The 27,218-nt window shown below is 53.7% G+C and overlaps 2 protein-coding genes across 2 annotated transcripts; one reads left to right on the forward strand and one right to left on the reverse strand.

Annotated features, from left to right (window-relative positions):
- Positions 1 to 6,922: 6,922 nt before the first annotated feature.
- Positions 6,923 to 13,035, forward strand: IL17B (interleukin 17B). Its single transcript, XM_005298027.3, has 3 exons — positions 6,923 to 7,155; positions 9,636 to 9,970; positions 10,460 to 13,035. Exons 1-3 carry the CDS (start codon positions 7,057 to 7,059, stop codon positions 10,719 to 10,721), a joined length of 696 nt encoding a protein of 231 aa, XP_005298084.2. The 5' UTR covers positions 6,923 to 7,056; the 3' UTR covers positions 10,722 to 13,035.
- A 515-nt stretch (positions 13,036 to 13,550) lies between these two features.
- Positions 13,551 to 24,013, reverse strand: PCYOX1L (prenylcysteine oxidase 1 like). Its single transcript, XM_008179555.4, has 6 exons — positions 23,589 to 24,013; positions 22,033 to 22,239; positions 20,745 to 20,919; positions 20,330 to 20,541; positions 19,962 to 20,102; positions 13,551 to 15,471 (listed from the first exon to the last, which is right to left on the reverse strand). Exons 1-6 carry the CDS (start codon positions 23,707 to 23,709, stop codon positions 14,813 to 14,815), a joined length of 1,515 nt encoding a protein of 504 aa, XP_008177777.2. The 5' UTR covers positions 23,710 to 24,013; the 3' UTR covers positions 13,551 to 14,812.
- Between the last annotated feature and the right edge of the window lie 3,205 nt (positions 24,014 to 27,218).

Consider the following 27,218-nt stretch of genomic DNA (forward strand, 5'->3'; position numbering starts at 1 on the left):
ATTCATAAGCATGAGGTCAAACCTCACATCTCTCCTGTGAAATAAGCCAAAGTTCCAGATAGGCAGAAGCAGTAACATCCCAATTGCACAGAAGCAAATTAGACCACAGGGAGGTTTAGTAATTAGGCCAAGATCATACAGCAAGTTAGTGGCAGAGCCAGAACGGGAACCCAGGAGTCCTGGAACCGAAGCCCCCTGTGCTAGTTGCTAGGCACGCTATCTCCTTAAAAGGGCATCACACACTCAACGACTACAGTATGTTTAAAGCTCTGCTACTCAAAGTTTGTGCATTAACTAAACAGCAACAACATTAAGGCCAAAGATAAAGTGATACTAAAATCCAATGGAAATCGCATGGGAAAAGCCTTCCTGTTGTGGGTGGGAAGCACTGGGGAATGCTGCTGTAGGCAACGGGACTTGAACCCCTACCCCATTGCACTGACGAATGCCATGGGGAGGGCACAGAGAGGGCACTGACCTCGACCAAGTGCCAGTAACAAATTCCTGGCTCCCCCTCCAGACGGGACATGTCTCTGTGTTTATGTAACTCAAGGAGTCGGCAGAATTAAGCGCTTTGCCTTTTTCCCTTTTTTGAGAACAGGGAGTTTAATTCCCACCAAACAATGTTCTTGTCCAACAAGTTTAAAATAAGCTCTTTTGGCCAGGGCTTCTCGCGAGTGCTAGCACGTCAAGCAGCAGTTTGTGCAAATATGGACTTGAGCAAAGAGCCCCAAGGCTACGCGGGCTAGGCCAGCTAGTACCTGCTGGGGGAGGATGGTCAGGCAATGACTGGGACAGCTGAAAAGTCTCTGCAATGCCCCAGGTCTTCCTCCTCCCCACCCAGCCGGCTGCTCCTTTCATGGAGTGGGATTCGCTCCGGTGGATGCTGCTGTTAGATGAAACATATGTGGGGGTCTGATGGATGGAAAATGTTATTCATGGAGCAGATGCGGGGGCCTCTCAGCTCCTGCACTGGTATAGGTGAGAGCAGGGCTAGGCACCTTGTCTGTTAGCCCTCTCTCATTTCTCTTCTTGTGCACTGGGAGGTTTGCGCCTTCCCCCAGTTTAGTCCTTTAACCTGCAATTACAAGTTCAAAGCCCAGAGGGGACTGACTGAGCCTTCAGTTTGCCAAAACAGAGGAGACAATTGCAATTTACTGTCGGAGGGTCTCAAAAAACACAAGGTCCTGGCCCTTGCTGTGGGCACAAACGATCCCAGCACACGTCTCCCGAGGGTGGGGAGGGAGGGTGTGCCCTGATTGCCTGGCTAAAGCTGGTGCACTGGCTGATCCCCTCATCCCCAAAGCATGAGTAAGAACATACGAATGGCCATACTGGGTCAAACCAAAGGTCCATCTAGCCCAGTACCTGTCTTCTGACAGTGGCCAGTGCCAGGTGCCCCAGAGGGAATGCACAGAAGAGGTAGTCATCAAGTGATCCATCCCCTGTCGCCCATTCCCAGCTTCTGGCAAACGTAGGCTAGGGACACCATATGTGTTTCTGCGCACTGGGTGCATAGCACTTTGGGCTCCTTTGGCGTGAATGGCCCGTTCAGATTGGGAGGCGGCTGGATTCAGATCCTCTCTCTCCCACAGCCCCCTGCCCAATAACCACCCCACAAGTCTCTCCACCCAATCTATGTCCAGCTGCTCTCTGAATTCTAGTTCTCCTGAGACTCCACACCTACAGCTTACATGCTTTTCTCAGGAATACCCTGGCCAGTTCCTTCCCGATCAGCCATCACAATGGTACTTTGCCTTCCTACCAGGGGTGCTGGAACAATTTGTATAGTGGGGGTGCTGGGAACCATTGAACCAAACTGTAAACCCTGTATATGATGAAAACCACTTCAAGCCCGGGGGTGCGGTAGCACCCCCAGCACCCGTACGTCCAGCACCTATGCTTCCTACTCCCATTGACTGAGATTTAATGTTGGAGTCTTAGAACGGCATGTGGAACTATGGTCTCTGCATGCAGAGCTGCATTAACTGCCCATGGATTCTCAGTTGGTGCATGTGTACCACAGACACTGTGCACATAACTGCACATGCAAATTACACCCAAGTATTTTTGCCCATGCAGTTCTGAAAATCTGGGCCTTCCTCACTAATACTAATCATCCTGCTGCCTGGTGGGCACTGGCCGGTCTCACTAACGCCATCTCCCTCCTCCTGGGTTGGCCATGCCTCTACGCCTTTACCCCCACTGCACCGGCTATGGCCCCATAAAGGTACCTCTGGTCTGCAGAGGTGTCAGCACTTTCTCCTTTGGGTGAACCCCCAGCTAGAACAGAGAGTCCCCAAAGGCCAAAGCCACTATAACGCCCACTATTGGTGGAGTCATCAGAGGCAGAGTTTCCCTTTCCTAGGGGGATCAAGGCTTCTGCTACCCTGTGAGGTTGAGCTAGGATGACCAGATGTCCCGATTTTATAGGAACAGTCCCAATTTTGGGGTCTTTTTCTTATATAGGCTCCTATTACCCCCCACCCCGATTTTTCACATTTGCTGTCTGGTCACCCTAGGCTGAGCAGAGGAGGCCGGGCCCAGCTCAGGGGACAGGCCGGAGAGGAGATTTGGATCTGCATGTCCCCAGAGTTATGGGATGTTCAGACCTGGGGGCCTGATTTGGGCCCCTCCCTAGCCTTGAGGGATGGTGACTTTTACCTTTCCATTGTCACATATCCTCTCAAGCTAGGCTGTCCTCAGAACTCACTAGCTAAGTAAGGGGCAGGGGAAAAGGCCAGGGTGTTTTGTGTATGAGATGGAGTGGAAACCCTAGTGCCCTGGGCAAAGACCACATTTACATCCCACCTTCCTAAAATCCTCACCTGCAGTTTCAAGTTATTCCTCACTTCCCCTTCTCAAAATGGCCATTACTGATGGAAAATGGCTGCTGCATCCTACCCTAGGGACGGCTGCATGGTAGTGGGGGGCAAGTGATTCCTGTAGACACCATTTGTAAAGTGCTTTGGGATCCTCCAGGAGAAAAAGCACAATGTGTGTGTGAAATTATTAGTTTGTTAATCACAGATCTGAAACAAACCTTTCTACAGAACTAGAACCCAGATGTGGAGCTCACCCTGGACTGTCATTAAATTAAGCGACAAATAGCACAGGCAATATGCAAATTGGGTTACAGGATGGGAGACGCACACTTGACTTTCTTTCTTCACCTCTCCTCTTTCTTCATTAAAATTCTCGAGGTTGGTTCTTTGTTTTCAGAAGGGTCATTTTAGCTGATTTCCATGGGGACCCCTAGTTTATTTGATTTCCAAGGGAACCTCAAAGGCAGCATCAGCTTTTCCACAGGCTGGGGGGAGGGGGAGGCAAATGGAAAGTCAATAGGAATGGGTGGAAACTAGGAAACCACAGTAGTGGGTGATGATGGGGACAAGTTTATGTAAACAAATTAAAACAAACAAGAGCTTTGACTGGGATCTTACGCCCCAGCTTTGGGGCACACACTGATCTCTAACTATTGGGTAGAAGGAAACTTTCCAGCGGGGTATATTACCCCATAATCGCCTTCTCTAGGTTCTCTAGGTTTGTTTATCTGAAGGACCTGGTGCTGGCTGCTCTTGGAGACAGGATACTGGGCTAGATGGACCTCAGGTCTGACCCAGTCTGGCAGTTCCTGAGAGCAATGGAGCGTGCGGCAGGACAAGGGCGGCTAAGCACGGCCTGGGAGAGTAACTGCCAGGAGTCTGGTGGCACCTCCAGAACGCTGAGTGGGCAACAGGCACCGGCAGGTCTCAGCAGAACTTTGCAAAGCTGAATTCTCCCGGTCCGTGGCCTCTTTGCTCTGGTTGTAGGGCTGTGGGGCAGTGGCGCCGCACTGCAGAAGTGGGTTCCCTCCTAGAATGCAGTAGTGGAGCAGCCCTGTGAGTCCATCCAGCCCATCTCCTTGCTGGGGCTGGGCTCAGCCCCGCTGCCCCCTCACCCATGCCTTTTAAACATCACCCCGGGGTTTCCACCACTTTTCCCTGCAGACTCTGGGCCAAATTTGGTCCTGGGATAAGCAGTGATGACTCCACCTGAGTTTCACCTGCTTACAGTAGGCCTACACTTGGCCCATTCCTCTACACTGCTGCTCTCGCTCGCTCGGGTGCAGAGAGCAGCAGACAGCCCCGCCCAGCCCAGCAGTGCCAAAGCCCTAGCCCTGGCTGGAGAACGGTCCCTCCCGCAGAGCTAGGCTTTGGCCGCGGCCAGGCGAAATGGCCCCTTTTCTTCTTTAAGGAGAGTGGGAGAAACCACCAGCCCAGCTTATCAAATTTGGCCATGTCTGAAAAGCCCTCATTTCCTTTTCACCAAAAAAGATCAAAACCGGGTAATTGGCTCCCAGTGCAGATGCCTCTGAGCCTCTCTCATGTGTAAACAGCATTTCCAAGTGTTGATACAATCCAGACTGCTGCCGCTGCAAAAGCATCCCAAGTATTCCCAAGGCGCAGATGACCGCAGAATGGCTGCAGGCTCTGGGGCTGCTGTAGGAACTTGCCCTGGGCAATGGGATGAGGAGCCTGTGCCCCGATGTGATCCCAAGGTGCCAGCGGTGGGTCCTCCTGGTGGGGCCTATTCAAACACCTCCTCCTCCAGCGGTCTTGGACAGGGATGGTGGCCGGGGGTCTGGGATCATATGCTGGAGCCTCTCTAGGGGCTAGTCCCACGAGCATCTGGGTGTTAAGAGACAGGATGCACTTGGAGCCATATCCCTGAGTGTGCTACAGCCCCGGGGACCGTTTCCTCAGTGACCTTCCTGCAGCATCCCCTATTGGTAGATACCTAGTGCTAACACCTGGTTGACATGTCACCAGCTGATGACCAGGAACAGCTGCCAGCCTTTGAGCTAGATAAGGGTTTGAGCCCCAGATTTCGCAGCGCTCCAGATTGAGGGGTGTTTGGGTTCAGGCATCTGTCTTAGCCCATTAGAGGCAGAGGGGCCCGCTACAAAGTCCGGCTCTGATTTGAGTTCAGACTCTAGCGTTTGGGGGCATTTGCTATGGGACCCAGTTCTGTGTTAACAGTCCCCTCTGCTCTTGTGCGCCTTGCAATAAGAGAGGACCACGCAGCAGTGCCCTGGCTGGCTCTAGCCCTCATGGGTCCAGAGAAAAGCTTGAACATGTGACCTGAGTGCAGCTCAGGAACTGGAAGGCAAAGAAAAAGAACAACGTGTTGCTTTGATAAAATCTCCTGACTCCTAGAACGCTTAGGGCTGGTCATGCTGGGAGAGTCCCTCGTAGCCCAAAGGCCGCAGCCTGTGTTTTGGGAGCAGGCTATCTGGGTTCCAGCCCTGCAGTTGGTACAAAGTTTGAAGCAGTCCGGGTCTGCAGCAAAGTGACAGGGGGCTCAGTTCTGTCCAGGTCCACTTGGAGCTGGGAAAGTGCTGGGGTGAAAGGTGCTTGAGGCACATCAGCTCTTGCTTATCATTGGGGGTGTGGGTGAGCAGGGAAGGAGGGAGAAGGGAAACCCCAAGGGACATAGAAGAACCCCACCTCTGCTCTCCAGCATCCACGCTAGGCTGAGGGAGAGGGCTGGGGATGATCGCCAGCGGGTGTCAAACCATTTGGCTTTAGGACAACACCATCTCGTGGCAAAACCCAGACATGACAACTGTGCACAGTTGTAGCGCTGCTGGAAACCAGACCCAGGGTCGTAGAGGGAAAGAGAACCTGCCCCACCCCAGGGTACAAATTCAGACCCTAATTCCTGGCCTGGCGGGAGCCGTGGTGGAAGGGACTCCTGGCCACGCTGCACCGCATGGCAGAGCACAGTGCAGAGACTGATACAATTGTCATGAACACACAACCAACCAAGCCAGTTCCTCCTGAAAAGGGCTGTGAAGACTTCTCACTGGGTCACGCAGCCAAGGGGGTGCTCCCACTCCCTGTGGTTGGCATTAGACATTTATCTATCATCATCCAGCATTAAACTCACTGAGGAAGATACAGGGCAGCTTTCCTTACTCTCTGTCCTGAGGCCCCTGGGGACCCCACTTCTGCCTTGCTTGTTCCCCTGCAAACAGACTGGCACGACTCTGGAGGGCTCCAGCCCTTATGCACCATGAGCGTGTGTGTTTGTGTGCTGCCACAGCCACGACGGCCCAGAACACCGCACGGGTGCTGCTTACCGGCAGCTCCAAAGCCAGCCCAGCCTCTCTGCCCTGCTGCTGGGTGCACAGACAGGCTTCTGCTGTGCCCTACAAACACCTGCATTTCCTCGGGCAGATCCACTCCATTGGCTGCAAAGCCCTGGGGGAAGGGAAGGGCGGGGAGGTTTTCAGAGAAGCCACTGATATGTGTGGTGGAAATGAACAATAATGTCACCTAGCCACTTCTCTGCCTCAACTGACTTGAGCTGGAAAGGTTGGAAGGCCTGGAGCCAGCTCTCTGCCCCTCTCATCAGTCAGCCCAGGGGGCACCGTACCTCTAGGCAGGAACACTGGTGCCGCTCTGGGACCTCTGCTCATCAGAGGAGGAAAGCAGCTGGCCGGCCAAGCTCTCGAGCTGTGTCATGCACCAGGAGCCATCTCTCCAGGCCTGTCCTTTTAGGGCAGCTGGGACTGAGCTGTGACCCCCCCAATATCTCACACAGGCCACCAAACAGCTTCCAGATGAGACCTTCCACTAGCTACTCATCAGCTGAATCCAAACCCTCGGCCTAGAGAGGAACCTCCACATCCCGGGAAGGGGCGCCATGGCTGCAGTGTCCAGAGCCAGGACTAGAACTCAGGGCACCTGCTCCCTGCCCTGTGTTCCTGCCACTGCCCTACCCAGCCTGCACAAAGCACACCACAGCCTCTCTGCATGGCACATCTACCCTTTCCAAAGCGCTCCCAGGGGACTTTGCCTTCAGCCTGCCCCGGTGCTGGGGCTGCAGGTATTTAAGCAAACACAGCCCGTAAGCTCATGCTGTCAGCAAGGTGCACGTGGGTGGCCCACGTTCGCCTGCAGCACCAGACAACATCAGCCATTGTCCCTCTGTCAACACCCGTGCTGGCACCTGGGGGAAGCTCATTGTGCTGCCAGACCCACCCCCAGGCACTGCAGAGATTAGGGGCTGATGCTTTCCTTTTTAAATCGCCTGGCTCATCCTGTTCCCGTCACACTGCGGCGAGGAGTCTGTGAGTCGCCCTCTGCCATGGACTGGGCTCCATCCCTGGTAGGTGTCTGGGCTGCTTTCACTAAACTTGGTGCTTTTTATTTACGCTCGGTTTATTAAGGGCTGGGTGGGTTTGTTTGCTTTGGAAACAGGCGCTCTGCCTGGATGAGTTATTGCTCCCCACGCCTGGCATAGCTGGGACAAAACAGCCACAGAGCCTGTGGGCTGCAGAGATTCCAGTGCAAAGGGACCAGCGCGATAGCTTCTGCCTGGAGAACGACTTGCATTTAGAGAGCTCCTTTCAGCCCCAAGGATCCCAAGCACTCTGCACATGTAGGAATCATGGCACCCAGCAATGAAATGCAGCCACCTCTGGGCTGGGGCCTGGCAGCTGTTTATCTGGGCACGCCCCATGAGTTTAGGACAGGGAGTGAAGAAGATTCCTGTGTCCAGTTGCAACTGGGGACTATATGTAGAAACGGTGGCTTTGTTTGCTGTTGGGAAGCTTGCCCTATTCTTTAAGGATGGAGCAGGCTCCTGCAGGGAGAAGTGTGAGAGACATTGCCAGAGAGCCCTGCCCTATGACTGGGCCAGAGACAGGAAGGGAGGGAGCAGAGGTGAATGGCCAAAGGGCAAAGCACTGGCTCACAACAGGCAGAGGAGAGACAACTCAGGTCATGTACTGTGCCAGGAGAATGGCATCTTTACAGGGCAGGTACCTCAGTAGCCCAGTTCCTGGGGGCTCAGGTACTCTGGCAGCCCCCTGACACCACAGGGAACAACCACGGAACGGAGTGCTGGGGAGACAAGGGGTCATGGTGGGAGGAAATCCAGGAGGGTTTGGCTAATGATTACATTATTCAGTATTTCTGCTCTAACGCACCTTTCAGTCCAAATGGTCTGCAAGCCCCTACACACATACAAGTTCCCTACAGCAATGCAGCCACCTCTGGGGTGGGGGGCAGACAAATAGTCCACCCAACAAAGCACAGCAGTAAGCTGGGGAGGGGAAGAGCATTTTAGTCAAGGGGTGGGGGGAATGGAAATACCTTCTCCTAGCGTGGCTATAACACCCATACACAACAAACAGGGGCTGGGGGGCTAGCACTGAAGACACAGGAAGCTGCACACCTTCGAGAGATGAGGGCTCTGTCAGCCTCCCCTGGGGGTGCGGGCACTGTCCCTATCAGGGTTTGCACTAGTGGCTCCAGAAGGTTGGAGTATCCCAGGCTAAGCCTCCACTCAGAATACCGCAGTGGCACAGTGCTTCAGCTTAGACACATACTGCAGCAATGGGAGGGGTTCTCCCGGAGCAAATCCACCTCCCCCCCAGGGGGTAGCTAGGTCAACAGAAGACTCATCCATCAATCTAGCGCTGGCTACACCGGGACTTAGGTTGGTTTAACTACGTCGCTCGGGGTGTGGATCCTTCACACTCTTGAGTCATCGAGCTGAGTTGATCTAATGTTCTGCTGTAGCCCCGGCAGGTACAACACCCAGAATCCCCCTCCCCACTTTTCATGACAAGTGGCCCGCTAGAGATGGCATCAGGGTGGGAATTGCAGATGTGCACCACACATCCCTGTGTCACTACCAGCCTTTGGCACGGCAGGGCATTCACCACTGACTTGCCGTGGGGGGTTTACCCTTTTGCATTTCACCAGTGAAGCTAGACTGGCCGCTGTCGCTCCATAATCATTTCCTCCTCCAGGTCTCTGCCATGCCAGCCCTGCAAACGGTGGCTAAGGAAACAAACAGACCAAAGCTCTGTTTGCATTAGTCTTAGGGGAAAAACAGAGAGAAACCTTTCTACCCCATTAATAAACTGACCCGACATGGGGGCTAGTCCCCTCCCCCCAGCCTGTCCAGCTCACTAGAGAGTTTGTCTTGACTTTCTGCAAACGGCCTCCCCCCTCCATCATTTCAACACTCAGGGCACTTGCAACAAGCAGCTATTCAGCCAGCCTAGCTTTGGAACTGCCATCATGGTGCTCTCCCCACTAGCACGCTGGAAATGCTGCCAGCTGCTGGCAATTAGGAGCAAGGCTGAGCCAGTCAGCTGCCCCATGTACCCAGCCAGCATAGGGGGCACCTGAGGTTGCCACCTTACAGGATGTGCCTACAAGAAACGCCACCCCCAGGAGCTCAGATTTCACAGGGCAATCTCCCCGCAGACGTGATCATTGCTGGAATCCCCACCTGCGAGCTGTTACAAAGGAGAACCTGTCTCATTTGCCCCACTTTACTGAAGCACAGAAAGGTTGAGGTCTCACCCAGGGTCACCCAACAAGGCCGTGGCACTTAGGAATGGAACACAGGAGTCCTGCTGCCCTAGCCTGTTTTTAGCACTAGACGCCATACTGCCTCCCTGCACTGATGCCCCTCTGGGACGTTCCAGCCCTGGTAGGGTTGGCGATTCCTACGATAGAATATTGTTCCCTTTGAACATAACCTCCCTGGGCCCCAGCCCCAGCCCAGTATGGGCTGGGCGGAAGCATTCCCAGTGCTGGCGTCACGCCCTGTCTTGGCTTCCTTCTCAGCTTCTCTTCTGCGCTCTCTCCGTCTCCCTCACGTGGGCTGCTACCACCGAACCCAAGGACCAAAGCAAGGGAGCGAAAGGGAAGAGGAAAGGACCGGCTAGGGACAAGGTTCAGCTGCCGGAGGCCCAGGCACCCAGCCCCGACCCCATGCTGAAGAGGAACTCCATGGCCTCAGCGGCGGACAGCCCCTACACCCTGCTGGAGGATTACGAACAGAGCATCCAGGAGATGGTGAGCCAGCTGCGGAACAGCTCAGAGCCTGCCGACAGCAAGTGTCAGGTCAACCTGAGGCTCTGGAGGTCCAATAAGAGGAGTCTGTCTCCATGGGCCTACAGGTGAGACTGCAGGGCAAAGCACCCCTGGGGACTGGCACTTCCAGGGTAGGGCTCTCACCAGCACCACAAAGGAACAGGGCAGGGCTCTGCTGTGAAGGGAACCTAATGGGCACTAACCAAGTGGGGAACGCTTATGGATGCTGTTCCATTGGGCAGTGATTGCACTGGGTGAGTGATCTGCATCCCTGAGCATCCATGTGTCCATTGCCCTATATGACCCTATTCCCCCATGTGTGGGCATTGCAACATGGGTGCCCACTGATTCATGCATGGGCATCCCCCCCATGCACAGGCAGAGCCCGGTGCAGGCTCATTTCTCCACGTGTGCATTATTGCAGCACGTATTCCCCCTTCCCTGTGTGCAGGCACCGCTCCCTCACAAACACACACTCGTCCAAGGCGCCTCCGAGTGGAAGTGACCTGTACTCCGGCCCGTGTCCCCGCTCCCCCTACAGACTCTGTCAGCCTCACGCTCTCCCTCTTCTCTAGTATAAACCACGATGCAACGCGGATCCCAGCAGACATCCCAGAGGCGCAGTGCCTCTGCACTGGCTGCATCAACCCCTTCACCATGCAGGAGGATCGCACCATTGTTAGCATCCCTATCTACAGCAAGCTGCCCGTCCGCCGGCTCCTGTGCCACCCCCCTGAGGGCTCGGGAGCCAAGACCCGCAGGAAGAAGAAGAGGTGCCACAAGGAATACAAGATGGTCATGGAGACCATTGCCGTGGGCTGCACCTGCATCTTCTGAGGACAAGAGGGTCCTCTCACCCTCACTCCATGCTGGCAGCACCAAACCCCCGGCCTCTGTTTATGGACACCAGCTCCCGTCTAACCAGCCTCCTTCTCTTGCTGGATCCATTTGGCAAGGGCCCCAGCCAGTGCCCACCAAGCCTCTCCCACAAGGAGGGGTGGTCAAGGCACAAGCAGTGTGTGTGTGTGGTGGTGGTGGTGGTGAATCTGAAGCAAGGAGGCAGCTGTTTAGACTAGAGATGGTTTTCCCCTTTGCACCCACATATCCCTATCTGGCTCCAGCATGAGCAACTGCTGCAAGGCCCTGCTCTTTGGGGTGCCCAGTGTGCTGTGCCAGCTCTACAGTTTGCAGCAGGGCCCTGGAAGGAAAGCCATTCTGCACCCCCCTAGCCCCAAGCTCGCTCCTCAAGCAGAAGAAGGAGGGGAAGGGGGGGAGAGAAGATGGAGATGTCTGCCATGCAGGGCTCCACTTCTGCAAGGCTTGGGAGCTGTGAATGGCAACTGCCACTCCCACTCCCCATGCCCCTCAAGACAGCACTTCAGCCCCATTGGCTGCCGCCTGTCACCTACTCCCCTTGCTCAGCAGCCGCTCGGTTCTGGGCTCGCGTCCGCACACTTGCACTGCTGCACAGCCATTCGGGCTAATTGTCCCACCAAGTCCAAGGGGCCGCCCCTTCTCACAGCCAGGCAGCATGACCAGGGAGGCAACACCTCATGGGCACCTCAGGCAGAGGCCGGGAAAGGAAGCCACTCCGGGCCTGATTTCCCCCTATAGCTCCCAGCAGTGCTGGCACAGGAGATCCACTCTGTGGCCAGGCTAGCCTGCACCCGCCCCAGGTCTGCAGGGAGGGTGGTAGTTGATGGTGAGTACAATGCGCCCTGACCCCAGCTCCCTGCAGCTGATTCCACGACTCTCTGACCTGTCAGGTATTGGTGAACACACAAGCCAGGGCTGCTGTGGGCCACTGCCGGCAGCTGATCATTGGGGAGGGGGCACGTCTGCTGAACCTAAGCCCCCAGCAGCAGATGCTGCCTGTGAAATTCCAGACTCCCTGGCCCCTGCCACCCATTGGGCTGCACCCAGCTGAGGAATGTGCCTTATCTCAGTGCCACCGGGACGGGGCCTGGCCCCACTAGAACACCCGATAGCAGCGTCCGGGTTGGAGCAGGAAGCCTGGCTGGGTGCCAAGGGCCTAAGGGCTTCTGATGCCTTCCAAGGGCAGCGCAGTGGGAAGCCCACCATAGAAATCACCCCTTGGGGAGGGGCAGCGCCCCCTGGAGAAGGCTGCCATGTCCAGCTATGCATGGAGCATAGTAGCCCCCCAGGAGCAGGGCAGGCGAGGGTGGGGTCAGAAGACAGCTGGGAGTGGAAGGGTGGGGCACAGCGTTGGTCTCTCACCCCAGGGAAGCCTGGTTCAGGTACGGAGCCAGGCAGCACAGGGAAGGGGCTGGTTCCTGGCTGGTCTTTGGGCACTACACCAGGACTGCCCTCGGCACAGTGGGAGTGTCAATCCCTCCTCCCCTGGCTGATCAGAGCCCATCTCCCCTTTGCCAGCCTCTCTAACGCCCTCTGCTGCATCCATCAACAGAACAATGGCATTGACCCTGCTACTGCCCCCTCACAGAGCAGAGGGTCTCCTGCAGCTACCACTGCTGCTCATGGAGAGGATACTGAAAAACAGACGAAATCTGGCTGGGCCTGGTTCAAGTGGCAGTGTCTGTAGGATGAGCCTGAGCTGGGCTAACCTTCAGCAGCACCACAGCCCTTCACACACACTGACCAACTCAGCCTCACAACCGGTATTGCGGTACCCATTGTACACACGGGGAAACTGAGGCAAAGAGGTGGCAAGGCTTGGCCAGTGCCCCGGTCCAGGCAGTCCTGGTACAGAGCACTAGCTCCCTCTGTTTCTACTGAGGAAAGTATTTCTCCCCCAAGGAAGGGGTGATAGTCACCACCCTATCCCCACCTCAGCCAGCCCAGCTCCTCTGGGTACAGCAAGTAAGCCGCCAACCCCAACAGCTTGGGAGCTTTAACAGGGAAGGTCAGAAGGGAGGCAGGGCCCCTCATGCCTTGGCCCTGCTGGAGCTGTGGTTGGCGGGTTACCTGCTCTGCAGTTCAGAGACAGCACTGGAGGCTGACAATAGAGCGAATCCCTCACCACAATCTGCTGGTCACCGCTCCTCAGCCAAACCAACCTGGCTCCTTGGCATTTACTTCCCATTGCACCAGCCCCAGCGCACGGGCCACCCTCCCACAGTGGGGCTGGCCATTCCTCAAGGAGCCAGAAGGGGGTGCTAATGCTTTTCTTCTAGTCCCAAAAAACTGAACTCATCACCTCCCCCCCCCCCCCACAACTATTCCTCAGCCCCCCTCCATTGGGGATGCTGCTGGCCAGTTTCCATCTCTGTTACCACAGGGCCTATCCAGCCACCCAGCAGAGCAGTCTCAACTCATCGGGGCCACAGGGCCACCATGGGCTGGTGGTTAAGACTAGGGAGGCCACATGGCTCTGGGCAAGGAGAGCTTTCACTCAGCTCACAAGCAGCTCTCAGCCAGGGGGCGCCGCACATCAAATTTCTAGGCAGCACCAACAGTCTTTCCCTTCACTCATGGGGTCACAATGCCACCGATTGAAGTCTGGCCCAGCCATCCCTGTCTGACAGAGCGGCATCCGGGCCCAATTTCAGTGCGTGTTGTGATGGGGCATACGGGGTCTTCAATGCTGAAACTGAGAAATACTGCCCTGAACACTGGGTGGATATTAAGGGACATGCTTTTAAAAGGTTTTCTAGCCTTTGCACAGTTGGACAGCAGATCAAAGGATTGATTTACTTCAAGTAGAATCCCCTTTATTGGAATCAATGTATTAATGGCCCCAGTTCCCTCTAGATTACTCTGTTGGGTTTTTTTAAGGTTCAGGGGACATGATTCAAGAAAGGTTGAAAACCCGTCTTAAACCGAGCATCAATCCCTCTGCCCCAGGGAACCTGCCAAGGACCGCCAGCCGCTACAGCGCTTCCTGAGTGTGCGTTCAATCTGTGCCCAAATCATGGGCTTAGAGAGGCTAGCAAAGCCCAAAGGGGTCAGGGTTAGCGCTGGGAAAGGGGTTTGGACGTCATGCTTGTATAGAGAAGGAGGTGAGCGGGCCTTGTGTCTGCTGCAGCGTTGGCCCCTCTAGCTGGCAGCTCCCCCCAGTCCCTGCCCTGCCTGCGTTTAGAGGGGAGCTGATGGGCTTGGTTAACAAAGCAAGAGCAGCTCTGGGTGAGAAGCTGAGAGGGACCCACTAGTCATACGGACTCACAGCACAGACATGGTCGCAGCTGGAGCACCACATACCTGCCAAGACCTGAGCGTTGGGTCCAGTACTGGCCTTGCAAGGACTGAGGACAACCCCAGCAGCTAGAACCAGGAGTCCGACTGCACTGCCAGCCAGGGGAGTCCTGCACAGGAAATGCTGGGGCCAGGCAGTTGTCTAGACTCAGCACTGCTCTATAGGATAGCTGGGTCATACTAGAAGGTCCATATCCACATCTGGATCTGTGCCCATGGTACATGGCCCCATATGGGTCAGGGCCCAAGGCACGTGGCCACGTATTTTAGGCCCCATATCTGCTCTTGCCATCATCAGGTCTTACCCCTTGAAAGTCTCATGGGATCCCACGCTTGAGTCCTAGCAGGTAAGTGACCAGAGAATGGATTTGCACATCCCACCTCCACCCCATCCTCAGCACTGGCCATTGTTAAGGATGCACAGCCCCAGCCCAATTTAGGATCTGAAATGGGCCCTGGCTGGCAGTTCCCTGGCAATGAGCTTAGGCTCCCTCCTCATCCCCCCACCCCCACCCCGGCGCTGGCTGGGTAGGGAGGAAGCCTGAGCATTGATGCCTGTAGCAGGCAGCTGGCATTAGCGCCACAGGGTGGTGCAGGGACGGCGTTACTGAAGGCAACAACATACAAGGAACTCATTGGCCAGACCCTCCCCTCCTCTTGGCCAGAAATCCAGTGGTCTCTCCCCCAACGATAAATCCTCAGCAGGCTAGTAAATGAAGAGGCTCCTGGCCGGCTCCCCAGCAGCCCCCGTCATGTCACAGTTCAGTCTTCACCTTGTGCATCAAGTCCTTCTGGTCAATCTTCTCCAGGTCCTGGTACCACCGGTTGTACGCCAGGAGCGCCACGTTCTTAGCTGCCACGGAAGCCATTTCCATGGAGCTGGCCACCCACTCCACACTGTTGAGGTAGAAGAGGTTGTCGTGGAGGATGATGGGCGGGATACTCTTGGTAGAGTCATAGTGGGGGTAAGCCTGCCATTCCGTCACCTGGACTGAATAGTAGGAGCGGAAGAGGGTCTTCAGCTGTTGCTTGTCCAGGGGCTGCTGGGAGAGGACCCGCCAGATGGCAGCCTCCTGGGGCTGCTTGCGCCGGAAGGCGCCTGAGATGTTGACGGGGCAGATGTTGTCCATGGCGTTGAAGAAGAGGTCGGGGGAGTCAGTGGTGAGGACGCTAGCGAAGGGGAAAAGCTTGGGGTCAGGGAAGCCGAAGTAGGAGGAGTTGAGGTAGCCGTGGACGACGGAGGTGATGGTGGGATGGAAGGAGCCTGGGAAGTCAGTGATGGGGGGGTCAAAGTTCTCAAAGGTGATGTTGCTCCTGCCGGAATGCAGCGGCGTGGCAATAACCACCATGTCATAAAAGGCCGAGCCTTGGCCTTCGTCATCCTCATAGCGCACCTGGTACAGGGCTTTCCCATCTGCAAAGGGACAGCACGGAGACTCAGTACAGCCACCAGCCCAAGGCCCAGAGCATTGTTTGCCAACAGCATTGGAGTCACCACTCAGGAAGGTGGGGGCACCGAGAGCACAAGCCATAGCCAGGCAAAGCATTAGGCACGCTCCCCCCTCTCCATCCTGCCCTGCAGCCCACCTCAGCTCTGCCCTGCAGCTCCCGGCTATTCCAGTCCAGCCCCCCCGGACTCCCACTGTATCTCACTATTAAACTGCAACATCCCTCCCCCGCCCCCCATGTCCCCATTCCAGTCCTGGGGAGTCACCTGGCAGATGGCAGAGCTGTCGGGCAACACAGGGTCACTGAGTAAAGGAGAAACTGCGGCTGATCAATAAACATTCCCTTTCCCATGGCAGCAGATGGGGATGGGGCAACAGTCTCCCTCCCCAGCACAGACTGGAGAAACGCCGGCTGCCACAGAGATGCCAGAGCTCTCCAGTATTTCAGCGCAGAGCTTTGGATCCACACGCTGGCCTCACTGCACCCTCTGGTGTGAGAGGTCTGAACTGCAGTCTCCCATTTCACGTCTCCCTTGCCATACACCTGTCCAGCCACACCCAGCTCGGTCTGGTTCAACAGACAGCCACAGCCAAAAGAAGGGCACCAGTGAAGTAGTAGGTCGTGCCAAAAAACCAGGTGGGAGTCAGAGCAGAGTCTCACCCAACAGGCCAGGCTGATTGTCACACTGGTAGAGCAGCTCACCTGTGTATGACCCATAACAACTGAACTAGAGGCATTACAATTGTATCAGGACAATTCACTTATATGTGAATTACAAAGGGTACATCTTCACTACCCGACGGATCGGCGGGTAGTAATCGATCCCCGAACGCGCTCCTCGTCGACTCCTGAACTCCACCAGAGCGAGCAACGGTAGCGCCGCAGCCGTCGATCCCGCGCCGTGTGGACCCCCAGGTAATTCGATCGTAGATACTTCGACTTCAGCTACGCTATTCGCATAGCTGAAGTTGCGTATCTTAGGCCTGGTCCCCACTAAGCCCCCACTTCGGACTAAGGTACGCAAATTCAGCTACGTTATTAACGTAGCTGAATTCGAAGTACCTTAGTCCGAACTTACCGCGGGTCCAGACGCGGCAGGAAGGCTCCCCCGTCGATGTCGCGTACTCCTCTTGGCGAGCTGGAGTACCGGCGTCGACGGCGAGCACTTCCGGGATCGATCCGGGATCGATTTATCGCGTCTTAACCAGACGTGATAAATTGATCCCAGAACATCGATTGCCTGCCGCCGGACCCTCCGGTAAGTGAAGACGTACCCTGTGATCGATTCCGCCCCCCCAGTGTAGACCAGCCCAAAGAGATGTACTAGACCAGCAATCACCAACTCATTCATTTGTAGTAATAGAAATCCAGGGCAGATGCTAAATGTGTTTGAGTACCTGTGCCCTGTTAGAAGTTTAACAATGTAACCAAATTAGTTTGTAGATGCTAATTCCCCTTTCATGTTGTAATTGCCTTATATTATGTACACGGCCGTGTTCAGTTAATCTTAAGTTCAAAGATGTGAGACACTGCAGGGAACTAATAATATTACTTATGTTGTCTTCAGCTTATCTGTCTCTGTTATAACGAATGATCGGCTGTTGTCTTATAGTGTAACTAGATTACCTGTGTATGTATAGGAAAGAGAAAATTAACTTCAAAGCAGTGGTTCACAAAATACCTGCATTGCCTATTCTTCGTCGGGGGAAAGCCCTGCTGTGACAATTTCTGCGAGGAGGCTTCTCGGCTTGCTAGAGAGCTAAAAAGAGAAATCTCTGGCTGATCCTTTCATCTCTAGTCTGCCGAACTTTGAACAGGGAAAGTTTAAGTCGTGGGACTTAATGTAACCAAATCACTATTTGGAAGACCCTGGAAAATGCCTGGAAAGACTATCAGACTTTACATCTAAGCTGCATTTGAATTCTAACCTTTTGGGATGATTCCAGAGAGACTTTTACAAGCCAGCAGATAACACATCACTGCTATGATTCTGATGTAGGAACACTGAAAATCACTTGAATGTAGACGATTCCTTAACCATTCAATAACTCTCTTCTTTTCTTAATAAATCTTTTGTTAGTTTACTAAGGATTGGCTGACAGCGGGATATTTGGGTAAGATCTCAATTATATTTTGACCGGAGGATAAGTGTCTGATCCTTTGGGATTGGTAGAACCTCACATATAGTGAAATGGGTTTTCAGTAACCCCTCACTATATTCGAGTTGGTTATCTGGCAGGGAGCCAAAGGGGACTGTTTGGCTTCTGGTTAACCAGTGCGGTGCTACAGAAGCTCTTGTTACTGGCTTGGTGAATCTAATTATAGAATAAACTAGGGCTGTCGATTAATTGCAGTTAACTCAAAAAAAAAAAAAAAAACCTGCGATAAAAAAATTAATCACATTGTTAAACAATAGAATACCAATTGAAATGTATTAAATATTTTTGGATGTTTTTCTACATTTTCAAATATATTGATTTCTATTACAACACAGAATAAAAAGTGTACAGTGCTCACTTTATAGTATTTTTATTACAAATATTTGCACTGTAAAAATGATAAAAGAAATAGAATTTTTCCATTCACCTCGTACAAGTATTGTAGGGCAATCTCGTTATCATGAAAGTGTAACTTACAAATGTAGATTTTTTTTTGTTACATAACTGCACTCAAAAACAAAACAATGTAAAACTTTAGAGCCTACAAGTCCACTCAGTCCTACTTCTTGTTCAGCCAATTGCTAAGACAAATAAGTTTGTTTACATTTACGGGAGATTCTGCTGCCTGCTTCTTATTTACAATGTCACCTGAAAGTGAGAACAGGTGTTCGCATGGCACCTTTGTAGCCAGCATTGCAAGGTATTTACATGCCAGATGTGCTAAACATTCATATGCCCCGTCATACTTTGGCCACCATTCCAGAGGACATGCTTCCATGTTGATGATGCTCATTAAAAAAATAATGTGTTAATTAAATTTGTGACTGAACTCCTTGGGGGAGAATTGAATGTCTCCTGTTCTGTTTTACCCACATTCTGCCATATATTTCATGTTATAGCAGTCTTGGATGATGACCCAGCACATGTTAGTTTTAAGAACACTTTCACAGCAGATTTGACAAAACGCAAAGAAGGTTGTGAGATTTCTAAGGATAGATACAACACTTGACCCAAGGTTTAAGAATCTGAAGTGCCTTCCCAAATCTGAGAGGGATGAGGTGTGGAGCACGCTTTCAGAGGTCTTAAAAGAGCAACACTCCGATGCAGAACCTACAGAACTCGAACCACCAAAAAAGAAAAATCAACCTTCTGCTGGTGGCATGACTCAGCTGATGAAAATGAGAATGTATCCGTCTGCTCTGCTTTGGATCGTTATCGAGCAGAACGCGTCATCAACATGGATACGTCTTCTGGAATGGTGGTTGAAGCATGAAGGGACACATGAATCTTTAGCGCATTTGGCACATAAATAACTTGCAATGCCGGCTACAACAGTACCATGCGAACGAACGCCTGTTCTCACTTTCAGGTGACATTGTAAACAAGATGTGGGCAGCATTATCTCCTGCAAACTGTAACCAAACTTGTTTGTCTGAGCAATTGGCTGAAGTAGGACTGAGTGGATTTGAGGGTTCTAAAGTTTTACATTGTTTTATTTTTGAATGCAGTTATTTTTTGTACATAATTCTACATTTGTAAGTTCAACTTTCATTATAAAGAGATTGCACTACAATATTTGTATTAGTGTAGTGGGTGAATTGAAATATACTATTTCTTTTGTTTTTTTACCGTGCAAATATTTGTAATAAAAAATAAATATAAAGTGAGCACTGTACACTTTGTATTCTGTGTTGTAATTGAAATCAATATATTTGAAAATGTAGAAAAATATCCAAAAATACTTAAATAAATGGTATTCTATTATTGTTTAACAGTGCGATTAATTTTTTTAAATTGAGTGATTAATTGCGATTAATTTTCTTAATCGCTTGACAGCCCTAGAATAAACCACCAGTTTTGGGGAGTGTCTGCCCTGTGTGTGGCATTCTCAGCGTGACCCATCCCAGGCACCCTCACATCGATGCTTTACGATACCATGACAGCACAGGGAGAAGGCATCCACCCAAACCTAACAGACGCAAATGGGCAGAGCAGGGGGAAACTGCAAAGGCAGAGGGCTGGGGGATGGCAGAGAAGGGAATCTGAGGCCTCTCGGCCCGCCTCATCCTGCCATCAGATCTGCTATTTTCTGCTCTCTGCTTTCCCCCATTGCTCTGCTCATGCCCCTCAATCCAGAGGCAAGAGGGGAATACACTAGTCCTAGAGATATCCCTACCCCACTGAGGCCCCTAGCCCTACAGACTCAGCCCCCCACTGGCAGATATACAATCCCCAGTGTCCACTTCCCCTCCCCACCCCCCACGCAGGTAGGAGCCAGAAGGCCCAGCTGGCTCACCTGAGCTGTGCAGAGAGACACCTGTCACCCTGGCCTGGATCACGTTGGCTTTAGTTAGCTTCAGCAAACCCGAACATACCAGCTTGTTGCCGCCTTCCACAGCCCACGTATTGCCCTGAGCCCCTGCCAGCGACATGGCCCCTGGGAAAAGGAACAGTGGGGATTAGACTCCATTTGCGGAAGGGATGCATTTCCCCAGGACGCCTGCTCCCGGGGGAGATGCATGCTTGTCTTTGGCTTCAGATGTCCCAAGGGCAGAGCGTCCCCGAGTCCACTGAGCAGCACCAGCTGCTGGCTCCAAGGAGGCTCCTGGGGCCCTTGCAGGGCAGAGCATGAAGGTGGCACTGGCATGACCAACCGGGCCTCACCTGCAAAGGCGGGCACAAGCACTGACTGGCCGTAGCTGGAGCGCAGGACGGCTGCGATGACGTCGTCAATGAAGCGCTGCGTGACGCCCACCTCCAGCAGGGACTCGGCCACAGAGCGCTGCGTCATGTTGATGAAGGTTTCGCCACCCAGCGAGCGCAGGAGCTCCTCCAGGTTGGAGAAGGCATAGCCATGTGCCTGGTACTTGTAGATCCTGCAGGAGGGGAGTAGAAAGGGAGTCAGGAGCAGCGCACACACCCATCCTGGCCCCTGTACCGAGCCTCTCTCATCTTGGCCACCTGGTGACCGAGTCCCTTGGGGGATCGGGCATAGCATCCAGCCTGGGGCCGAGAGGGGGAAGGCCACACCCGCTCCCTCCCCTCCCAGAAGCACTGATGCTGCCGAGCCGTCCCATACCTCATGAACTTCTCCATCACCTCCTCCACCCACATCTGCAGGCGCAGGAAGCTGATTCCATAGTGCCACCAGAGCCGGAAGAGGTTCAGCAGGTACCAGTCCGTCTCCTCCAGGACAAACTGCTCCCCACTGAAGATGGCGCTCTTCCCTGCCACCTCTCGTCGGTGCTTCAGGCCTGCAGAGGGCGACAGAGAGAGAAGCTAAGTGAGCCATTCAGAGCATGGGGGGGGAGGGGGGCACGTGACGACAAGCCTTCGCTGTATGCACTGATACTGCTGATGGGCCCAAGTGCTGGCAAGCCCACAGCAAAACAACCCGGGGGGGGGGGGGGCAGGGATGGTGTGAAGTGTCAGGATGTAGATCCAGATCTGGATTTTGTCACTGGCTCTTCTCTCTATCATGAGCTGAACCAAACCCTAGGTCCTAACAGCCCCAAACTCAGAGAACTAGAAATCTGGGTGGGCCCAACCCTAATTACATGCACAGTGTGAAATTCCATGGGCTCTTTTAGGATCCAGGCTCCCTGGACAGACATGACCTGCCATGAATTAGAGGCACACACTGCTTCTGGGTTGGCTGAACAGAACAGATCATGACTCTTAGCCACAGTGACAGAAACTCCTGTTCCTCAGTCCTCAAGCATTGCTCCCACTGATACTGCACCCAGAGACTGGCTTCTATCAGGTTCACTGCAATGCTCCTTGATCCTGCCCACAGCCCCTGTTCCTCCAAGCCCAAGCCCAAGTCCCACAGGGCCCCTGTCGTGCCCCTCTGCTATCCCAGTCCTGAGCCCTGTGATGTCCCTCAGGACGAGGGAGCGATAGGGCTCGAGTGTAACAAACACAGAGGGCAAGCTGTTGGCCACTCTCCGGCCCTGCAACTCCCTGGTCCTCTAGCTCAGAATGAGGGACACAGCTCACGCCAGGGTCTATCTACGCTCTGCTTTGGGTCGAGCAATCAGGAGAGCCGACGACACCAGCCCTTTCTGAAGGGGATTCAGATCATCACGTTGGGATGTCACATCGGCCTGGTGGGTTTGGCAACGCTGAGCCCCCCATCCTCACCGCACTCATGATTGGGAGCTAAGCTAGGTGGAGGCCTAGCTGTTTGGAGGGGAGGGGAATTTGTGCTGCAAACACCCCAGCCCTGCAGGCTGGAGCAGAAGGTTTCTCCTGAGGAGCAGGGTCAGCACCAAGCATCTTCTCTTCCCAAGCTCCAGGGAAGGGGTAAGGACAGAGGGGTTCCCGCCCACTCCCTGTGTGCACCAGAGGGGAGGGGCAGCACTCACCCAGGAGCTTGACGAAGTCCTGCATGTGCAGGCTGAGCGAGTGGATAGAGGCGCCACCGCACTCGTACTGCTGCTTGTTGACGATGATGGTGGCCAGTCGGCCCCCCTCACTGCCCTTCTCGTATACGTCCAGCTGCACCTGTGGGCCAAAGTGCTGCTGCAGGAAGTAGGCCACCGCCGAGCCACCTATCCCGGCGCCCACCACAGCTGCCAGGGGGGAGGCAAGGGAAATAGGCCTGTTAGACACGATGAACATACCCACAGCTTTCTCCACGGTCACAACAAAGCAGAGTAGCACATCTGCAGGAGGCTGCTTTCGCAGAGAGACGCAGCGTGGGCTATCCCCACACACCGCATCAGATCAAGAAAGCACAGCCTCTGTAACGTGAGACCTTGGGACGGGCTTGAGCAGTGGCTAGGACTCCCCAGGCAGCAACTCTAAGGTACTCAGCTCCTAGTGAGCCGGCAAGAAGGCTGGGATCAAAATAAAACTGGTCCCAGACCTGGGAAGGGCCGAGGAACCTGAGTGATGGGGATAGAGGAGGGAAACTCCATGTGAGGGGACAGCAAGGGTCAGAGGGGTCCGTTACCAAATGCCAGACACACTCAAGTGCGACAGAGCAGCATCAGCACAAGCCATCAACAGCCCTAGGGCCTTTCCCATCTAGAGACTAATTCAGCTAAACAACTGCCTGGACACATGCTACAAACCAGCCCTGACCTGGGGAGGGGGGGGACGACAGACATACACAGGAGCAAACTGCCACCAGGTGGGCATATGTCATAGGTCATCTGCCTGGGGCACACTCAGCAGATCAATCCCAATCTCCTGTACAGCTCAAGGGCTAGTTTTGCCACAAGCACAACCCTTGTGAAGGGCACTAAGCCAACCCGGCTCGCCAGGTCCGTGGCACCCTAGCCCCCTGAGAACTGGAATGCTCTGAGTTATTTCTTCTTTTACCCCACAGGTGAAAGGAGTGGATTCAGGATGAGGGAGAGACCCGCTGCCTGGAACCAAGCACAGCACAGGCGAGAGCTGGGCAGGCTTCACCCACGCATCTCAGTCCTGACCAGCTGCATCCATGGATGTAGTTTGGGTGGGGCATGGAGAGCTTTGCCCCCCTCCAAATTGAAAGCCTCAGGCAGGTGCAGAATCCCCCCCCCCCCCCCACACACACACAGGGCCCCATTGGCCTGGCTGGAGCTGCCCCCTCCATATAGAAGTCAAACTAAACCAATGGCTGCACACCCTCGCCGGACAGCTCTGAAGGCCACAGCTCTGCAATGCTTCACCACCCTGATCTCAGCAGCCCTTGTTGCTCCTGAATCCTGGCCCTCAGCACCCGCTGCTCTTCCAAGGCTGGGTTCTGTCCCCCCGCCCCCAGCATTGCCAATGCCTCTTAGCCCCCCCGACCTGCAGATTCATAAGCCCTGCCACTCCTTGGTCTCTTCTGATCAGTGGCTGGCTGGCTGGCCTCCCCACCCCATTCATCTTTTCTACTGTCGTGATCTCAGTGACTCTCCTCCATTCTCCAGGGAGAAGGAGCAGCGCCTACCTATTTTGCCAGGCGGGGCATCCCCTGCTGCAGCTGAGGAGGGACCTGCCAGCAGCACCCCCATAGCGATAGCTGAAAGGAGCCACATTGCACAGAACAGCGGCTGCGGCTCAGCCATCATGGATGCCGGGGGGGAGCAGGAGGCTGCACCTAGCAAGAGGAAGAGAATGCGAAAATACAGCGCGTGCAATCAGATCATCGCCAGCCACGCTGCTGCCGGCCCAAGGGGGAGCAGCCACACCCCAGCGGGCTGAGCACGGGGCCCTCCGTACGTCTCGCTGCTCCTGCCAGAGGCTGCGCGGCTCCAGGTGCGGGAAAGGCAGCCCAGCGCCCCCCGCTCCGTGCGGCTGATCCCAGGGTGCACTAGCCCCGGAGCCTGCGGAGGGGCCTTCTTAAAGGGACCGCGCACCGAGAGCAAACGCACTGCCGTGCCTGCCTTAGGAGAGCGCCCGGGCTCGGTCCCGCTGCAGGTCAGCTGCCAGTCCCACCGAGGCGCTTGGCTCCCTTGTGTCCCTCTCCAGCTTGCTGCGAGCCCCGTAGAATTCAATGGGGATGGAGCCGGCTGCTAGCTAGAGAAATGCACCTGTGGCCCTGATCCTGCACTGAGCTACCTGGGGACACGGGGCCATTGCAGTGGAGCTCAATGGCAGATAGGAGCCTATGAGAGAGGGCTTTCTTCCCCCCCCCCCCCCAAGCCAGATCCTGCAGCTAGATCCCCGTGGGTGGACCCCTGAGTCCATGTAGATCGGGGGACCAGCTGTCCTGATTTTATAGGGACAGTCCCCATATTTGGGGATTTTTCTTATAGAGGTGCCTATTACCCTCCACACTCTGTCGTGATTTTTCATACTTGCTATCTGGTCACCCTACATGTAGAGCCCCAGAGAAATCATTGACCCGCTATGCTGCAGCTAGCACAGGGCTCTACCTACCCACATCCAGTTGAAAGATCAGGGCCTTCTGTTCTACAGTGACATCCCCTTTCCCTTATGTGCATAGTCAGTTTCACCAATTGCACCTCTTGGTTTGCAAACATGACAGGGGAACCTGCAAAATAAATAAATCAAATTAAAATAAACAAATAAATAAATACAAAGTTTTCATCAGAATTAAGAGAAAAGGAAAAGGAAATACAGCAACGTCCAATTATCCGAATTCCCTTAATCCCCAAATTCTAGTTATCCCAATCCACAGTGCGTCCCCCATGTAGCCCTCTGTTAGTTAATAGCCCTTCCAGGTATCTGACTGCGTGGTTACCCAACAGTTTGGGATGACCCCGAGCACATACGGAGAAACGGCAGTGTACTGAATGTCTTGGGTTGGGGTCTGTACAGTCTGAACATACTTAGACCTGTCTCTTCAAAGTAAAAATGATGCAAAGAAAATGACGTGTTAAGAACGCCCGAGGCGTTGTGGGGCACTCTGGGAAGTAGCGGCTGGAGCCACCCCACACCCTCCTCTGTGACCAGCTCATGATTCCACATGCACTCCCAGCTGCTTCGTGCCTACACTTCCATTCATGCTGTGGCAAACGTCCCCTCTCCCCTTTCAGGTGATGGTCCTGGCAAGTCAGAAGGTAGAGCCAGCATCCACCTTTCCGAAGGGACACTAGGGACAGGCAGTCAGGAATTCAGTGTGTACAGCAGCAGCCCCCTAGCACCAGTCAGGCACTCAGGCAGGGGAGTTGAGAGCAACATGCATCCCTATGGGGCAGGTGCCCTATACAGCCTGTGCTCTGCTGCTGCAATTCTGGACTGATAGGCAATGCAGTAGGCTACCCCCCAACTTTTGTCTTTGGAGAGCAGCTTCTAGGCCAGCAGTGAGATGAACTGGGCCGGGTTAGTGGACATTTTATTCCCTGCCTCCACACACAATTGGGTCATTTTAGCCTGATTATCAATCTCTGCCCCAATGAGACTCAGAATGATAGTGACAGGGTGAGAGGAAGTATGGCAAGAGGGAATTATTCCTCCCTCTCTCTAAGGTATTTAGAGGCTCCAGTCTCTATAGCATCAAGGCAATACATTGAAGGTGTGCTACAATAGACAGGTTCAGATCCCTTTGTCTCTGGGAGCAGGGAGAATGTCTCTGCAGCAAACCCCACCCTTTACTTACAGCTGACTGAAAGACTCCAGCTTACTTACAAGCCTCCATGAAGGAGAGATGTCTGTTCTCAAAGCTCTGCCCAGAACAATTAGCATGTATCTGACCAGCAATGGCAGTTGGGACTTGCTGTCAGAGCAGCAGCTAGGTTAGAACATTCATCTTTCTATCTGCTATCATAATACTCCTTCCAAAGCACAGAGCATCTAGTGCTCTGCTGCCCTCTACAACCCTTCTCTGGAAGGACAGCCTTGATTCACTCCATGTCATCAGAAGTCAGAGTAGTGGTTGACAAACTTGGACATCAACCTTTAATGTTCTTTCCAAGTTGCCACACAAAAGAGCCATGGGTGGAGAGCTCCAGCTTCCACCTGCCATACTTGTAAAGCCAGATAGGGGAAGAGAGACATACCCCTAGCAACAGGCCACGCAACTCCACACCCTCCGGTCACCTTACCCATCTCTCCCATTCATGAGGCCCACTGCTAGGGCCAGAAGGAACTTAACCCAAAACCACACAAAGGAAATGGAGATTGAAAAATGTTAGATTTCCATGTCCTTCCTTCTCGGTCAGGTATGCGGCTCTGGGGGTGTGGCTGTTGGAGGAGAGTCACTGATGTTTATAGGGGGACTTGAAATGTTGAGAGGGTAGGAAAAGAAAGTTACCTGTAGTACAGAAAGCACTATCCCAAACCTTCCTTTCCCACCCCTTTGCTACTGAAATCTGGTTGAGGAAAATTGAGGCAGTTCATGTGGTGGGGCCCTGGATATTGTTTTCCCAGTCTCCTAGGGGCTGTACAATACTTTTTATCTTCAGAAAGACATGGTGTGAATTCAGCACTTTGTGAAGATGCCAGATTGACAGCCCTGGAGACAGAACAAGTTCAACTTGAAGAGGGGCAGCTTCGATCACACTGTCCCCTGCCTCCTTCCCAGCATAGGAATCAACTCCAGCTGGGCAGAAAGGGGAGTCCTGTCTCCATGGCTCATTGACCTTTGGCTTCTTTGATATTCTTATTGGCAGTCTCAGCAATCAGTGCACATTGTGGTGTGTGAACTGGACCCATGTCCACTAGCTACTAGACAGACTCCCCTGCATTACTCAGACATCACCCCAAACTCCTATTACACAGGCCATCAATCAGCCATCAGATGGGAACAACTTGGTGGGCTGGGCCTGGCAGCCAACCTGACTTTGAACTAGTGATTGAAAGTGAGTGCACCCCCCTTGAACGCCTCTATGTCACAGAAACATCTCTATGCCTTCATCGGCATGGCCCTTACACATGGAATGGTCTTCATTATGGCTGCTACCCTCTCCCCCTTTAAAATCCACTTCTACTGCTATGCTTCTAAGAAGTCAGACAGGCAATGCAGCTATCAACAACTCTGTAACTCCCGACTGTATTCTCATTCATGTCCTCCCTCCCCACTTCTCTACGGTTCGATGCATTCCCTAGAGTTATTTTTAATTAGACTACAAGCTCACTGGGGTAGGGACTGTGGGTCTGTACAGTGTCTGCCATA

This window comes from Chrysemys picta, chromosome 8, assembly GCF_011386835.1.
Source record: "Chrysemys picta bellii isolate R12L10 chromosome 8, ASM1138683v2, whole genome shotgun sequence".
NCBI classification, from domain to species: domain Eukaryota; kingdom Metazoa; phylum Chordata; order Testudines; family Emydidae; genus Chrysemys; species Chrysemys picta.

What these genes read in the sequence shown, in the direction of transcription:
- IL17B (XM_005298027.3), top strand. Translation starts at nt 7,057, where the DNA reads ATGCTTTCCTTTTTAAATCGCCTGGCTCATCCTGTTCCCGTCACACTG. An exon ending in TGGACTGGGCTCCATCCCTG is followed by an intron (nt 7,156 to 9,635) that starts GTAGGTGTCTGG and finishes CTTCCTTCTCAG; the next exon opens with CTTCTCTTCTGCGCTCTCTC. An exon ending in CTGTCTCCATGGGCCTACAG is followed by an intron (nt 9,971 to 10,459) that starts GTGAGACTGCAG and finishes CCTCTTCTCTAG; the next exon opens with TATAAACCACGATGCAACGC.
- PCYOX1L (XM_008179555.4), bottom strand. Translation starts at nt 23,709, where the DNA reads ATGATGGCTGAGCCGCAGCCGCTGTTCTGTGCAATGTGGCTCCTTTCA. An exon ending in TGCCCCGCCTGGCAAAATAG is followed by an intron (nt 22,240 to 23,588) that starts GTAGGCGCTGCT and finishes CCCCCCTGGCAG; the next exon opens with CTGTGGTGGGCGCCGGGATA. An exon ending in GGACTTCGTCAAGCTCCTGG is followed by an intron (nt 20,920 to 22,032) that starts GTGAGTGCTGCC and finishes CGCCCTCTGCAG; the next exon opens with GCCTGAAGCACCGACGAGAG.